The sequence below is a fragment of the Chiloscyllium punctatum genome, chromosome 1 (assembly GCF_047496795.1).
Source record: "Chiloscyllium punctatum isolate Juve2018m chromosome 1, sChiPun1.3, whole genome shotgun sequence".
Classification (NCBI taxonomy): Eukaryota; Metazoa; Chordata; class Chondrichthyes; order Orectolobiformes; family Hemiscylliidae; genus Chiloscyllium; species Chiloscyllium punctatum.
In genome coordinates this window covers 42,940,068-42,956,400 of record NC_092739.1, presented here as the reverse complement: position 1 = coordinate 42,956,400, position 16,333 = coordinate 42,940,068, and the positions used below count along the sequence as shown (strand labels likewise).

The following is a 16,333-nucleotide window of genomic DNA, read 5'->3' as shown; positions in this document are numbered from 1 at the left end:
ATTATGCCATTCAAGATGAAGTCAGAATATTTTTAAAATTCTTTAGACCTCCTTTACCAAAACCTCCAAGACCTCCTTTCCAAAAAAATAAACTACAAATTCATTTCTTAGCCAGATGGAACAACAAAAATCAGAGAAGTCTTAAATCTGTCGGAAAACTTAAGAGGTTTCTCTAGCTCACTTTGACTTGCACCTTCCAAATAAAATATGACGACATGTAAACAGGTGTATCATTGCTAAGCAGTATCTGAGATTATTATACTGGTCTCCCAAAATATTTAAAAAGGGATGGACAAATTAAAAATTGGGCGACTTCCAGTTTGTGTTCCACAATCACTCTTCAAACAGATAGATGAAAAAAAAAATCGAATGGAGGGTTTCAGTATCAATTGATTAAGGCAAGATTCTGAGAAGTTCATCTAGAAGCAAAACCAGGCTTCAATTGGTTATTTTTTGTTGTGGAGGAGAGAAAAAAAAAAATCAGTGTGTGGGATTTGCAGGGAAAAAAGGCAAGTGGAAGAAAAGGGTGTAGATGCACTCCATTAAAACATAATTCTAATGGGCCCATACCTGTTAGCAACTCATCTGAGCCTCCTAGCAATTTAGAACTGCAGGCAGAGACTCAATAGCATACTATTCAGGGTCCCTTATGTTTGTAGAGGAGTGCTGCAAGTCACAATTTTCAAATACGCTAACTAGTTTGTGTGTGGCAAAAATCTTCTTAATTACTGTTTGGAAAAAAAAAGGAAAACTTCAGTCTGAATTCTCACTATCAAAATTATAGAAAAAAACATCAATCTGCTCTCTGCATAGAGATAAATATCTTTAAACAAAAGGCATTACAAATTTTGAAACTGGAAATCTTGACTTTTAAAGTTTGAAATGCAGGACACAATTCAAGGTTTGAGTAAATACCAGTCCTTTAGCCTTGTAAAATTTACAAAAATCATGGTAAAGTGTGTTATTCCAAACTTTCGTCCTCTCACCGGATTAAAATTCAGCAGTCACAAATTAAACTTCTGATTTATGAAAAGTTCAAATTGAACAAAAATAGGTGTAAATTAAGTTGGTTTGTTCAACTACAGCAAGGTTATTTAGCATGCCTGCGTGTAAACTTAGCATCTACCATTACTAGAACAATGGCCATTTCCCTGCAGGGCTTTGCAGTTAAAGGCGGCTAAAACGTTCTTGAATTATTGGAAACTAGCCCTCAATGTAAGTCAAGAAGAATTTAACATCTGCTAAATAAGGAATCTAACAGTTGTGTTCCAGGATCTATGGCTACAAATACCTCCAAATCCGAAATAAACCCACTCCCTATTCAACTCCAGCTTTGTTTGAACTCCAGTGTCTGTGGGTCAGACTTGGGTCTTAGAATCAGAACAGCAACTACTCAAATTAGTGCAATGCAAGACTTCAGGAATACAAAAATTAATTTGACAATTTTAGTGTGGACTACAGGCTTTTTTTTTAAAACCCCCACACTACTGCCTAACTGCATAGTGCTTATATTTTTACAGGCTTTATATTCAGTAGCACGTTGTTATTTTCAGGATTTAATTTGAAGTACATGAAAACCATTATTACCTTACCAAAAAAAAAGTAGCACTTGCATGCCACAAACCAAAAAAGAACAATTCATTTAATTGTACCACTGTAATGACTGATCAGAACTCTAAATGATTCACAACATTTAAAGCAAAAAAAGTCTTTAAGTTTCAGTATCTTTTTCAAAAAAAACTGACCTTTAAACCCATCTGTGCCCAGACAAGTTTTACTTCTGTTTAAAAGATCCAAAACATTCAGTACTTTTTCCAAAATTTTGTATTCTAATAGTTTGTAGAAATGCAACATTAGATTTCTGAAATGAACTTAAATTGCTAGGCTTTCAAAAAAGAAAAAACTTGCTGGGGGGGTGGGGGGTGGGGGGTGGGGGGTGGGGAAAGAGGGGGGAAAAGAAAGAAAGGAAGTTGGTGCACTGGGCACATTGTTATACCTCGCTATCTTCATGCCAAAGTTTAGTATTCTTTATTTAAATATCAAGTATGGAAATCCAGGTGTGGTTTTTATTATTATTTCTCACAAATGCACATTACAGTAAGAGTATTAGTGATTCTATGCATGCAATTATCCTTGTATAATTACATATATAGTAAATGTTAGAATATTTTAGGCTTATTTACATTACGGATTTACTTGCCTCTAGAAGAGGTTATTGTATAAAGCACATTTTAGCAGCAAGTTATTACATACAGACAAACTAGCACAGCAAAACACATTCTGGCAGCCCAAAATCTGAAGTCAAAGCACAAAAAATAGAAAGACAAAGAAGAAAAAGCTTTTTTTTAAAGAAGTAGTTATCCTCCAGTGAAAACATTCCATAAAATCACTGATGTCCAGTTCCCTCTTTGAAAGCAGTGAAGTGAACAAAAGCTCAAACCTGAACCCCATCATTCCACATTACTAACCAGTGCACTCACTCTTGAATATTACGTTACTCCAACTTTTGTATGGGATTTAATGGTAACCCCAGCATTGAAATATTTCAAAGTCTTCATGACCAGTCTCCAGAATCCTATTGAAACATTCCTCCCACCTACAGATCTTTCCATCTTCCACCACCACATATTTCCACTCAATCTTGGAATTCATCGGGAGCAGAATGGAATTGGACCAGAATCCATCTTTGATTGGTTTCAATGGCACATATCTCTCCCATTGCCCCAGACACTCATGGTTTCCGGTCACTGCAAGGATCTGAGAGTGTAAATAAGTAATATAGTGAACATTAAAGTTCACAGAGACATTGTTGAGAGGTAAAGGAGACACTGCAGCAACTTTCCTGGTCACGTTTTCAGGCTCTGAACTTGTACTCATTCTTTCTGACTCAGCATTAACATGTTCTTGAAAGAATTTTCTCTTATCTTCTCTTTCCTTTTCAGTTTTAAGACATTCCAATTCATCTCTCATGTCAACGTTATTTTCACTGATATTAGTATCAGTTGCTTCCTTTAGATAAGCTGTTCTGTTCATTTTATCTAATTTCAACATTTGATCAGAAGCTTCGTCTTTACAACCAGTTTTTTCATCCACCTTTGCAATTTTGTCAGCAGACTTCGTTTCACAAACACAAATCTCCTCTTTACTGAAGTTACAGTCTTCAGCCATGCTTGTATTATGAACAGTAACCTGCCCAATACTGGTTGCTTGAGCCATTGAGTTACTTTGTGTCTGGTTGCTCTCACAAATATTCTTTTGTCTGGAATCAGCTGGATCCTGTTTATTTGACAGATTTTGGTCCTGTGCACACTCTTTATGAATCTTTACCACCGCATCAGAAATATCTGGAGCTCCCAAAGCCACTGTTTTTTGTTCAACTGGAGACTGCTGAGTACTAACTCTCAATTCTGTCGTCTTGATCACTGGCATATTGTCACTTTCAGAATCTGTAATTTTATCTGTTTAAAAAAAGACATAGGTTTCCCTTACTTCTCACAAAAAAAAGTAACAATGGCAAACATGTGGAAACAGTCAAACAATTTTCAAACTCCAATTTTAAACTATAAGGAATTGGATTACGTTACATCAATTAATTTTAAACAGATCAGTACAATCAAGATTTGTGGTACAGTGGTGGTGTCTGTACCTCTGAACCAGAAGATGTTAGATGCCCTGGAAGTATGTGATAACAGGCTGATTATACAAACCACATGTAAAATCCTAAAATCAGGAAGTGAACATTAAATTTAAACAACATTATTTTCCAGGTAAATCCTGCATGGCTCAAGTATCAATCAAGAGATTAGTTATAGAGTCAGACATGTACAGCACAAAAAACAGACCCTTCAGTCCAACTCGTCCATGCCAACCAATATCCCAACCCAATTTAGTCCCACCTGCCAGGACCTGGCCCATATCCCTCCAAACCTTCCTTATTCATATACCCATCCAAATACCTCTTCAATGTTACAATTGTACCAGCCTCCACCACTTCCTCTGGCAGCTCATTCCATACATGTACCACCCTGTGTGTGAAAAAGTTGCCCTTTTAGGTCTCATATGTCCTTCCCCTCTCACCTTAAATCAGCAGCACGGTGGCACAGTGATTAGCACTGCTGCCTCACAGCGCCAGAGACCTGGGTTCAATTCCCACCTCAGGCGACTAACTGCACATTCTCCCCGTGTCTGCGTTGGGTTTCCTCCAGGTGCTCCGGTTTCCTCCCATAGTCCAAAGATGTGCAGGTCAGGTGAATTGGCCATGCTAAATTGCCCGTAGTGTTAGGTAAGGGGTGGATTTTGCTTCGGCGGGGTGGTGTGGACTTGTTGGGCTGAAGGGCCTGTTTCCACACTGTAAGTAATCCAATCTAAAAAAAAATCTATGCCCTCTAGTTCTGGACACCCCCACCCCAGGGAAAAGACTGTCTATTTATCCTATCTATGCCCCTCAATCTTGTAAACGTCTGAGGTCACCCCTCAGCCTCTGACACTCCAGGGAAAACAGCCCCAGCCTATTCAACCTCTCACTATAGCTCAAACCCTCCAACCCTGGCAACACCCTTGTAAATCTTTTCTGTACCCTTTCAAGTTTCACAACATCTTTCCAATAGGATGGAGACTAGAATTGCATGCAATATTCCAACAGAGGCCTAACCAATGTCCTATACAGCCGCAACATGACCTCCCAACTCCTGTACTCAATACTCTGACCAATAAAAGGAAAGCATACCAAATGCCTTCTTCACTATCCTATCTACCTGCGACTCCATTTTCAAGGAGCAATGAACCTGCACTCCAAGGTCTCTTTGTTCAAGCAACACTCCCTAGGACCTTACCATTAAGTGTCTAAGTCCTGCTAAGATTTACTTTCCCAAAATGCAGCACCTCGCATTTATCCGAATTAAACTCCATCTGCCACTTCTCAGCCCATTGGCCCATCTGATCAAAATCCTGTTGTAATCTGAGGTAACCTTCTTTGCTGTCCATTACACCTCCAATTTTGGTGTTATCTGCAAACTTACTAACTGTACCTCTTATGCTCACATCCAAATCATTTAAGTAAGTAAGTGATAAAAAGTAGAGGACGCAGCACCGATCCTTGTGGCACTCCACTGGTCACAGGCCTCCAGTCTGGAAAAACAACCCATCACCACTCTGTCTTCTACCTTTGAGCCAGCTCTGTATCCAAATGGCTAGTTCTCCCTGTATTCCATGAGATCTAACCTTGCTAACCAGGCTCCCATGGGGGACCATATAGATCACATCTACCGCTCTGCCCTCATCAATCCTCTTTGTTACTCCTTCAAAAAAAATTCAATCAAGTTTGAGAGACATTATTTCCCACACAAAGCTATGTTGATTATTCCTAATCAGTCCTTGCCTTTCCAAATACATGTACATCTTGTCTCTCAGGATTCCCTCCACAACTTGCCCACCACTGACGTCAGGCTCATTGGTCTATATAGTTTCCCTGGCTTGTCCTTGCCACCTTTCTTAAAACAGTGGCACTATGTTAGCCAACCTCCAGTCTTCAGACACATCACCTCTGACTATCAAATGATACAAGTGTCAGTAAGAGGCCGAGCAATCACTTCCCAGAGTTCTAGTGTACACCTGATCAGATCCTGGGGATTTATCCACTCTTATACATTTCAAGACATCCAGCTCTTCTTCCTCTGTAATATGGAGATTTTTCAAGATGATCTATATCCCTACATTCTATATCTTCAATATCCTTTACCACAGTAAATACAGATGCAAAATAATCATTTAGTATCTCCCCCATCTCCTGCAGTTCCACACAAAGGCCGCCTTGCTGATCTTTGAGGGGCCCTATTCTCTCCCTAGTTACCCTTTTGTCCTTAATGTATTTATAAAAAGCCCTTTGGATTATCCTTAACTGTATTTGCCAAAGCTATCTCATGGCCCCTTTTTGCCCTCCTGATTTCTCCAAAGTATACTTCTACTACCTTTATACTCTTCTAAAGGATTCACTCAATCTCTCCTGTCTATACTTGACATAAGCTTCCTTCTTTTTCTTAACCAAACCTCAATGTCTTTAGTCATCCAGCATTCCCTATACCTACCAGCCTTTCCTTTCACCCTAATAGGAATATCTTCTCTGGTCTCACATTATCTCATTTCTGAAGGCTTCCCATTTTCCACCTCTCCCATTACCTGTGAACATCTGCTCTCAGTCAGCTTTTGAAAGTTTTGCCTGACCCAGTCAAAATTGGCCTTCCTCCAATTTAGAACTTTATATTTTAGATCTGGTCTATCCTTTTCCATCACTATTTTAAAAGTAATAGAATTATGGTCGCTGGCCCCACTGACACCTCAGTCACTTGCCCTGCCTGATTTCCCAAGAGTAGGTCAAGCTTTGCACCTTCTCTAGTAGGTACATCCACAAACTGAATCAGAAAATTGTCTTGTACACACTTAAGGATTTAGGTGGAGAGGAATTTCTTAACACTATGACAGTCCCAGTCTATGTTTGGAAAGTTAAAATCTCCTACCATAACCACCCTATTATTCTTACAGATAACTGGAGAGCTCCTTACAAGTTTGTTTCTATAGAGGGTCTATAATACAATCCCAATAAGGTGATCATCCCTTTCTTATTTCTTAGTTCCACCCAAATAACTTCCCTGGATCTATTTCCAGGAATATTCTCCCTCAGTATAGCTGTAATGTATTCCTTATCAAAATCACCACTCCCCCTCTCTTGCCTCCCTTTCTATCCTTCTTGTAGGATTTGTATCCTGGAACATTAAGCTGCCACTCCTGTCCATCCCTGAGCCACGTTTCTGTAAATGCTATGAGATGAACTCAGTGCATGGTTAGGAGCATGGGACTGAGATATGTTTTCCCTGTTAGGCCTCTGCATTGAAATAGATGCAGTTTAATTTATTAGTCCTACCTTGTCCCTGCCTGCCTGTTTGACTCACTTCTGTTCTCAACTGTACCAGTCTCAGATCAATCTCTTTCCTCCCTATCTCCCTGGGTCCCACCCCCCCCACCTTACTCGTTTAAATCCTCCTGAGCAGCTCTTGCAAATCTCCCTGCCAGTATATTAGTCCCCTTCCAATTCAGGTGCAATCAGTCCTTCGTGTACAGGTCACTTCCACCCCAAAACAGCTTCCAAATGATCCAAAAATGTGAATCCTTCTCCCATACACCAGCTCCTCAGTCATGCATTCATCTACTCAGTCTTCCTATTCCTGCCCTCACTAACTTGTAGTACTGGGAGCAATCCAGATATTACTACTAGAGGACCTCCTTTTTAAAATTCCTGCCTAATTCTCTAATCTCCCTTCAGAATTTCAACCTTTCCCCTTCCTATGTCATTGGTTCCAATGTGGACAATGACCTCTTGCTTTTCCCTCTCCCCCTGGAGAACATTCTGCACCCTCTCTGGGACATCCTTGATCCTGGCACCAGGGAAGCAACACACCATTCTAAATTTTTTGATGCTGACCACAGAAACATCAGTGTGTACCTCTGATGATTGAGTCCCCTAACAATTGATCACTTGGAACCCAACGTATCTCTCATTACATTAGAGCCAGTCTCAATACCAGAAACCTGGCTGTTTGTGCTACATTCCCCTGAGAGTCCATCACCCCCTACATTTTCCAAAACAGCATACCCTGTTTGAAATGGGGATAGCCACAGAAGACTTCTGCACTACCTGCCTACCTCTCTGACCTTTCCTAGAGTTAATCCATCTATGCGACTGTATCTGAGACTTGCCCCCCCCTCCTTTCCTACACCTGCCATCCATCACATCCCCTTGTTCTTGTAAATTCCCATTGAATGGATCGGTTAGAGAGACAGAGACAATCTGATAGGATTCACAACCAACGGTATTTATTGCAGATATAATCCTCAGTAATCCATAAACCCTCCCTAAACTCCCACAACCGACAAGAGATCATATCACTCTACTAAAGGGCCATTTTGCTTCTTTCCATCTACAAACTCAAAATAGCACTGTCTTATTACTCTACAAAACACTGCTCCAGGTTAAATTAATACTTATGGATTCTATTTTAAGTTTAATCAAGAGACATAGCTCAATAAAACAAAAACAAGAAAGAACCCACTCTACTCACTGCTGCAGACTTATTTTAAGACTGCACTTAAAATCCACTTGTATGCTTCTGTGTTGTGACCTTTTCCAAACAGGTTCCTCCAAGATCAGTTGTGAATGTAACCGTTTTTATTAAATTTTCCCAGATGCACTCCGATGTCCAGCGATACAGGAATCCAACAGCAAAGGCAATAATTGCTAACTGTCAGTTAGCAGTGTGGGTTTCTCTCTCTCGCTCTCTTTCCCTCCATGCCCCACCCCGCACTGACTTCATGTGCTTCCTTCATCTGTTCTTCTCCCTTTTAAGAGTAATGGTGTTTTGACTTTTTTTCCTCCAAAGTTCAAAAACAATGTAACAGCATATAAAACAGTAATTGCAGCTCCTGGAATTCAAGGAAAAATCACCTCCCAAAAAGAGCAGCTATTACAGCCAGAAATTTTTCCCATCCTCCATCTTGGATTACCCAGAATCCTTGACCTTCTATTGATATTATGAAAAAAAGAATGCCCAACATTTACAAAAACACAATGATTCAAGAATTAACTTCACCAATATATTTTTTCTAACAAGCATGTTCTTTGACAGACACATGGACAAAGAAATGGCATCCTGATTTTTAAAATTGGCCTCTTCCAGTCATTGAGTTCTTTCAGATGGTGCCAGTAAAAATTGCCAAATGATTCCAGTTGGAAGCTAAAAAAAAAGCACTAGTAAGTAAGTTTCTATTAGTGTACATGGGGTGACCTGGAACAATGTTTTAAACAAGAGAATAGTCATCCTGACCTCAAGTGTGATCTGTGGGCTTGTCTGAAGTGTTTTCATAGTACTCCAGCTGGACTAAATAGTTTCTGCAGCAAACACACCTCAAGGGCAGATCAGACAGGATGCTGTGGTGAGGGCGGTGATGAACACACTAAATTGATGCTGAAAGTGTGCAAGTCATGACATCAGATCAGTGTAATCTGATGCCTATGGCACCATTTTGGAGATCATTACTCCAGTCTTCACCTCAAAGATGATTTTCAGAAGAAATCCAGCAGATTTTAAATGAGAACTGCTTGCAGGCTAGTTACTCAGAATTTCTACTGGCTATTATTTACTACATGTATTTTTGTTTTTTTTAAAAACAAAAAAAAAGAAAGCTGCTAAACTCTAGAAAAACTGGTGTGATAGATGTTCAAGGAAACTAGGTGCAGAAGGTAACATTCCCCTTGGCAACAGAATGGGCTTGGAGAATGAAGAGCTCACAGCTGCTTGGGGGAAACAAATGCATTGAGGGGACAATCCTACAAGAGGAACAGAGATACTTATGTTTAAGTAAAAATGTCTTTGAAATTTACCAAAATGATGTGCCATAACAGCAGTCTCTGAATAGCTAGCCGATATGTCCAGTGGCAAAATGATGACGTTAACATGGATTTTTTTTGTGTCTAGCTGCTTGCAGAGTAAAGCTGGAGGTAATGGCAACATTTCTCAGTTTGAGGTCGAAGGTCGTGATGGGGGGGGGGGGTCACAGACACGACTCAATAAGAGCTGAATAGATTGCATTCTAGTCACAGAACCAAGCAGAGCAGACATATGCCCTTTAGGTGTTGACACTTCGGATAAGCATGATACCACTGCTTGCAGGCACAGTGTCAAATCCTATGTACTTCAGACAGATTCACTCTCCATGGTGTATTACAGCATGTAGAGTCATGATTTGGAGATGCTGGTGTTGGACTGGGGTGTACAAAGTTAAAAATCCCAACGAGGTTATAGTTCAGTGCTGCTCCCACAATCAGGTGGTTGTGGAGCACTGCTCTAAAAGAGAGAGTGCCTCAAATTAAACCAGTCAGACTATAACCTGGTGTTGTTATTTTTAAGCATGTCAAGTGGACTTTTGGCCCAGAGTCCATGCTGATCAAAGACCTAATGTGGTCGATGCCGAATATCTGATCGCAATTCCTGAGTCCGCTATATGAGCAACATTTGAGCTATAACCTAATGACTGGTTACTATAAAATAAAGGACTATCTGCTGCTCAGATCCTTGTGACTTATACACAAACATATGCATTTATATGAAAGCAAATAGAGTTCTAGAGACAGAGCATGGAAACAGACCCTTCGGTCCAACTAGTTCATGCCAACCAGATATCCTAAATTATTCTAACGCCATTTGTCAGCACTTGGCCCATATCCCTCCAAACCCTTCCTATTCATACACCCTTTCCCATGTCTTTTAAATGTTGCAATTGTACCAGCCTCCACCACTTCTCCAGCAGCTCATTCCATACACACACCACCCTCTGCATTAAAAAAAGTCACCCGTTAGGTCCTTTCTAAAATCTTTCGCCTCTCACCCTAAACTATGCCCACTAGTCTGGACTCCCCCACCCCAGGAAAAAGACCTTTTCTATTTACCCTCATGATTTCAAAAACCTCTATATAAAAAAAGGTCAACCTCCAATGCTCCAGGGGTTGCAAACTAAAGGCCACTGGTGCACCGAAACAATGCATCCACCGCCTGGACCACTCTGGAGAGAAAGATCCTGCTGCACTTGGCTTTATGATGGATAGTCTGTAGCGTGCCACATAAGGCAGCAATCCACACAGTTCTGTGCAGACTGTTCATCAAAAAAGATCCGATTATAAAACAAATACACTCCTATTTATTAAGAATATCACTTCCCACTCTCCCTGTCACACAATCACACCATCAATTCGCTGAAAATTAAAAGTGACCCAATAAATAGTTGAAGCTGAAAAGTTACAGAATCAAATGGTTGCATTTTGCATACAAAACCAAATCTTTGTGCCGGTTGGTGCGCGGAAGCAGCAATGCTCCAGCGGCAGGTGGAAAACTGCCGACTTTCAGAGTGATGCAGGGAAGAGTAGTTTCAGAAGACAGTATTAATTTCTGATCCTAGAAGTATCGAGTGCAGTAAATGTATATGAGCTTCAGGTACAAGTATTGACTGGTGCCAGGTCTTGGTGGATGGCAGGGGTTGTTGATTTGAACAGTGGGGTGGGTGTGACACTTGCAGGTTGCCTACACTGACCTTGAGAAGGGCGCGAGGTCACCGGCTTCCCTGTTGCACATATCCAGGTCCTCGGGGCCCGACTCCTGGCACTGGGCTCGGTGTCCCAGTCTGCTGAAGACGGTCTGGAGAAGGTCCTGCAGATACAAGACATCGCTCCAACTTTCCACTTGCTCCACCAGGACTTGCAGCACAGCCAAGACACTGGGAGCCCACCGTCCCGCCCGTGTTGTGCCATCACTGGGGGCCCCAAAAGTCCCTGCACAACTGTCAGTATCTGCTCTGTATGCTTCTTCCAAAAAAAAACCAAAACGGGATAGTTGCAGACTCGGTTTAAACTATGTTCCTTCAGCCCAGCAAAGCAGTTAGCACTAGCTAGACAGTTGATAAAAAATTAAATTCGCTTCAAAGCAGAACTGAGACACTGTGCGTGCTGCGGACAACAGGTTTCTGTACTGGCACAGCTTGGTTCTGATGGTTAACGCACTGGTTCATAAGGTGCAGTGTTCATTTGGTGCAATGCGGGCCAGGGGAGAGGGGGCGGGCAGTGAAGGAGGGGGGGGGGGGGGGGGGGAAAGAAAGAGAAAGAAAGAAAGAGAGAGAGAGAGAGCCTCTCGTCAGTGCGGACGTGAAGCAACAGGGACACACCGGGCTGCCCAGGAGGATGGTCTTCCCTATCTCCCTCCCTCCCGCCAAGGAAACTCCAACACCTCCCCCCCACACCCCCCTCCCAAACCAACACCTCCCCCCACACCCCCCTCCCAAACCAAACCAAGCCAAGCGGCTTCAGGGTGACCTTTCCACCACATTCACCGCGAGTTGAGCCGGATTCAATCCGCACTTTTTCCCATTTGCAGCATCAGCAGCAAATAAAGTTACCGTCCCCTCGGGTGACGGCAGCTCGGATTTGTGTGTTTTTTTTTAATTTTGGGGAAAATAGAACACTCTCGTGATGGGGACCAGGACGAAGTTCTCGCCCACAGACTGAGAATGCAGGTTAGTGCTGAGTTTCCCTTGCGTGTTTGCTTCAGATTTCCCGCATTCGCAGTGTTTCATGTTTCATTTATTCGAGTTGATCAGAGAATACGCAGTTAAGGATTTAGGCGCCTTGTCATCTCTCTCTCTCTCTCTACCGCCACCCCCTTCCCAAAGTGACATTCATCTCTGCCAGTTGGATATATTGGTGTCCACACACACACAGAGTCTGTGGAGGAGGAGGAGGAGGAGGAGTGGCACATTTTCCAGGTACATTACACACCAGAAGAGGCTGCCCATAACTGAGCCCGGGTCACACTGAGTGTGTTTGTTTCTCTGCATGAAACAAACCCAGTGCCCCCTCTCCCAGCAGCCCCGAATGCAAACAGCTAGTTAATCTTTACCAGCAGGGTCCTGCTGAGAGCCGTCTGTCCCTGTGTCCTCAGGGCTGCTCTCTCTGCCCTCCGGGGAAGCGCTGTGTGGCCCGGCTCCCTCTGAGTTCTCCAGCGGCTCCTGGTTCTTGCTCCTCTGAAACCACAGCCAGGTGCTGAGGGCCACTGCCAGCGCCAGCGGCAAAACTGTCCACACGCTGCTCACCATCGCTGCTATCCCCTGCAAGAAACTCACCAGCCCCAGAGCCATCGCTGGACACTCAGGCTCCACCAAGAAGCCACCTCACTCTGAACCTTTTCAGCTGACACTCTGGACAAATCCCAGCTGCCGGCTCCTCCTCCCACTCCTAACCCCTCCTCCCAGCCCATGGCACTCTGCCGAAAATTGCGCCTTCCCTCCTGCCTTCCCTATCCATTTTAACCTGATTAGTTCATTCTTCTCAAAGGTTATGAATTCGTCTGAGGTTTTTTTTTCTCTCCTCAAAGAGTATGTCCACTGCTGGTCACTAATTGCATGAAGTTCTATATGCCATCTATTTTAAATTACACATTCATCTATTGAAACCTGATCTTCCTGCTTTAACACCCTCGATACTTTAATGTGGAGGTGCCGGTGTTGGACTGGGGTGGACAAAGTTAAAAGTCACACAACGCCGGGTTATGGTCCAACAGGTTTAATTGGAAGCACGTGGAGCGTTCACGTTTTGATTGACAGCTTCCACAACCACCTGATGAAGGAGTAGTGCTCAGAAAGCTAGTGCTTCCAAATAAACCCGCTGGACTATAACGTGGTGTTGAGTCATTTTTAACGAGATACTTTAAAGTAATGTTATGGATTTTTCTAATTTTGCTGTTCAACAATTGAAACATTGAATTCAATAAATATGCTAGCTTGTCAGCACTACCATAAGAAGTTATCATGCAACCTGTTTCAATTGGTTCTCACATATATGGAAGAAATTTTGCCACATTTTCTATTTGACAAAATTCTGGGTGCACCCTAAATGGCTGATGAGCGTCCACTATACCTTCTCAAGTAGCCGAAGAAACCATTCACATCCAAATGCTCACTCTGAAGCAGGATAATAAGAAACATAATGGACAGACTGCTCAGGTATGTTATTCATGGTAATGGCATAAGAGATGGACAATTTTAGCCTGGATGATTTTACTGTATGTAGGAGCATGCCCAAGTTGGGCAAGACATCCCATATTTGAAAAAAATGAATCGATGTGCCTGAGTTGCATCTGTAACTCAAACATCTCGATCATTTCCATCAACAACTCTGGATATGTTAAATGTTCTTCAGTCTTTACCATCCGTCAAGGTAAATTAATGTAGTTGAACTTGGGAAAGTGCTCTCATGCTTTCAGAGTGAAGAAAGCACTATTTAAAGTGTCCAATGATTTAAATTTTACAGTCACTTTATACAGTGCAAAAATCCTTGAGATTCTCAGTAAAATAAACCCACTCTTGAGTTGCTTTGCTTGTCAGGAAATCAGGTACAGCTTGGTAAAGGAAAAGATCGTTTTTTTCCAGCTTCAGTCAAGTCTATCGATTACATTTCTTTTCCCAGGGGTGGTTATTATTGTTTGGCCTCATTATAAATGCTTGACAGGGTTTTAAAAGATTCAAGGCCATTTAGTATAACAGCAGCTGCGTTCACATTTTGAATGGCAGCTTCAAGAGATCATTTAAGGCCTTTGATATGGGGGAAAAAAAAACTATTTAGTTTTGCAATAAATTCACCACTTTGAATGGGTTTTATGAATGAAACTTTGTCCAGTAAGAAGAGTGTTTGAGCTCTGTTAGATTTTTATCATCTCAACTTCAAAAACATAGAGCAGAATTTTACAATCCTCCCACTGTCAGAATTGGAAGTGGGTGAGCCTGAAAAATTCCACAGGTGTTCAACCTACTGAGTGCAGCTGACCGAGACCTAACCACAATTTGTGGCGGAATGGCCGAGAACTTTGCCAGCATAATCCTGACCCCATCCTCTTCACCAACAATCCATTAGTCCACTTCTACTTACCACTTCATCTTACGTCATATCTCCTCACCCTGCCATGAAACCACTAGATTTCACCGGTTCTTGTTTCTGGGACTTAACCTCTGGGGGCTGAACCCCAGTCCTATTCACTGAACCATTAGTACTTTGGGTCTACAGAGCTGTCAATCAATCAGATTAGCCAGCTGCTGTCCAGATACGGCTTCCTGCTGAGTGAGGGGCCATATCTCCATTTTCAGGCATTTGGCAGCCAGGGTGTGTTCATTACTGACTCTTCGGATGGCAAGAAGGATACCCCACTTTACTAAAAATCCTGACCATGGATCCTATCCCATTGTAGATACTTGGTGAATGGCTATGGAGGACACGTGAGGCATGAGGGAATGTGAGGCTATAAAGGAATGTGGAGAGTGCATAGAGACTGTGAGGCATGGAGGGGGTTCATGTTGGGGGCTTGGGGAATATGAATGAACATTCAAGTTGAGAGGGCATATCCGCCTGCCTCTGTTGCTGTTTCAGGCCTGTCTCTAAGACAGTAGGATATCCTGTCCCCTTCAGTCCTGACATACAAATATGGCAGGCAGGAATCTTTACGATGGAGACAAATAGAAACATTCCCAACTCGAATTTCTCAACACCTCCATGAAAATCTGGCACATGATATGAATGCTAGGCAAGAAATGTCATACCTCTAACCATTTGGAACAAGTGAGGACTGCAGATGGTGGAGAGTCAGAGTCGAAAGGTATGGTGCTGGAAAAGCACAGCAGGTCAGGCAGATCTGAGGAGCAGGAGAGTTGATGTTTCGTGTATAAGATGGGCTTATACCCGAAATGTCGACCCTCTTGCTCGTTGGATACTGCCTGACCTGCTGTGCTTTTCCAACTTCTAACCATTTGCTTTGGCAACTCACTCCAGTGCAGCAATGACACTTGTATTTACCTGACTGTAGAAATTTCCCAGTACATGCTATCCAAGAAAGAGGACAAATCAGATCTGATCAATTATCTCCAATTGGCCGTAATCAGCAACAAGGAGAATCAATATTACAATCCATTCACATCTACTCAAACACATGATACATAGGTCAAAAAGACTATGTAAAGGAGGTGTGAGACCACAGAAAGGCAAGGTGCTGCCAGTTTCATCAGAGTGAGGCAATGACAGAGATGCTATTGAAGATTTAATCTCAGTGTACACAGAAGAAACAGAACTTTTTTGGCAACCATTGAGAATGTATAACGGCTCATCCTGAAGCTAATCATTTAAAAGGAAACTCTATTTAAAAGTCAGACCAGAAGTAGAAAAGTCAACAGACAGGCTTAGATTTCAGCCCAGAATACTTACTGAGTTTGAGGAAGAGATAACAAATTTATAATTCCCCAAGGAAATGTTGGAAATAGAAATTGTGTTAAAGTATGGGAGGATGGTGATCTTATTATCTTGTTCAGTGGCTAAAGAACAAGTCAGCTAGGATGTCATAGGTCAGCTACTGCTATTGTGGATGCTAATATTCTCGCAAACTGTGGATCATGACCCCAGGTAAGATTTTGGGATTGTGAATTACATTTTATTGGCTGTCAGAGAGCTTGGACGGAGCATTAACCTTGAATTCCTTGTATTTTTCCAAAAGTGGGTATGACCTAACTGACTGATCTTTGAGAGTTTATTCCAGCTCCAAAGAAAATTAGCAGGTATTTGTAAAAGATTGTACGTAATTAACATTTTGATTTCTTTGAGGAAATAAATGCGTAAATGAAGGGATTGCATTTAATATTGTATAGTTAAGTTTTTAATGTAAATTGATTGATAAAGTGCTGAATAAGAACACATTGTGGTAAA

At 41.9% G+C, this 16,333-nt stretch overlaps 1 protein-coding gene across 2 annotated transcripts; it reads right to left on the bottom strand.

The window, feature by feature from the left end:
* Positions 1–2,005: 2,005 nt before the first annotated feature.
* On the bottom strand, positions 2,006–12,778 carry stbd1 (starch binding domain 1). Of its 2 annotated transcripts, none has more exons than XM_072550676.1 (2): positions 12,492–12,778; positions 2,006–3,458 (listed from the first exon to the last, which is right to left on the bottom strand). In XM_072550676.1, the coding sequence occupies exons 1-2, from the start codon at positions 12,727–12,729 to the stop codon at positions 2,518–2,520; spliced, it is 1,179 nt and encodes a 392-aa protein (XP_072406777.1). In that variant the 5' UTR covers positions 12,730–12,778; the 3' UTR covers positions 2,006–2,517. The 2 variants fall into 2 exon arrangements, with proteins under 2 accessions (XP_072406777.1, XP_072406784.1); XM_072550683.1 differs by lacking the exon at positions 12,492–12,778 and adding an exon at positions 11,134–11,582.
* Positions 12,779–16,333: the final 3,555 nt, after the last annotated feature.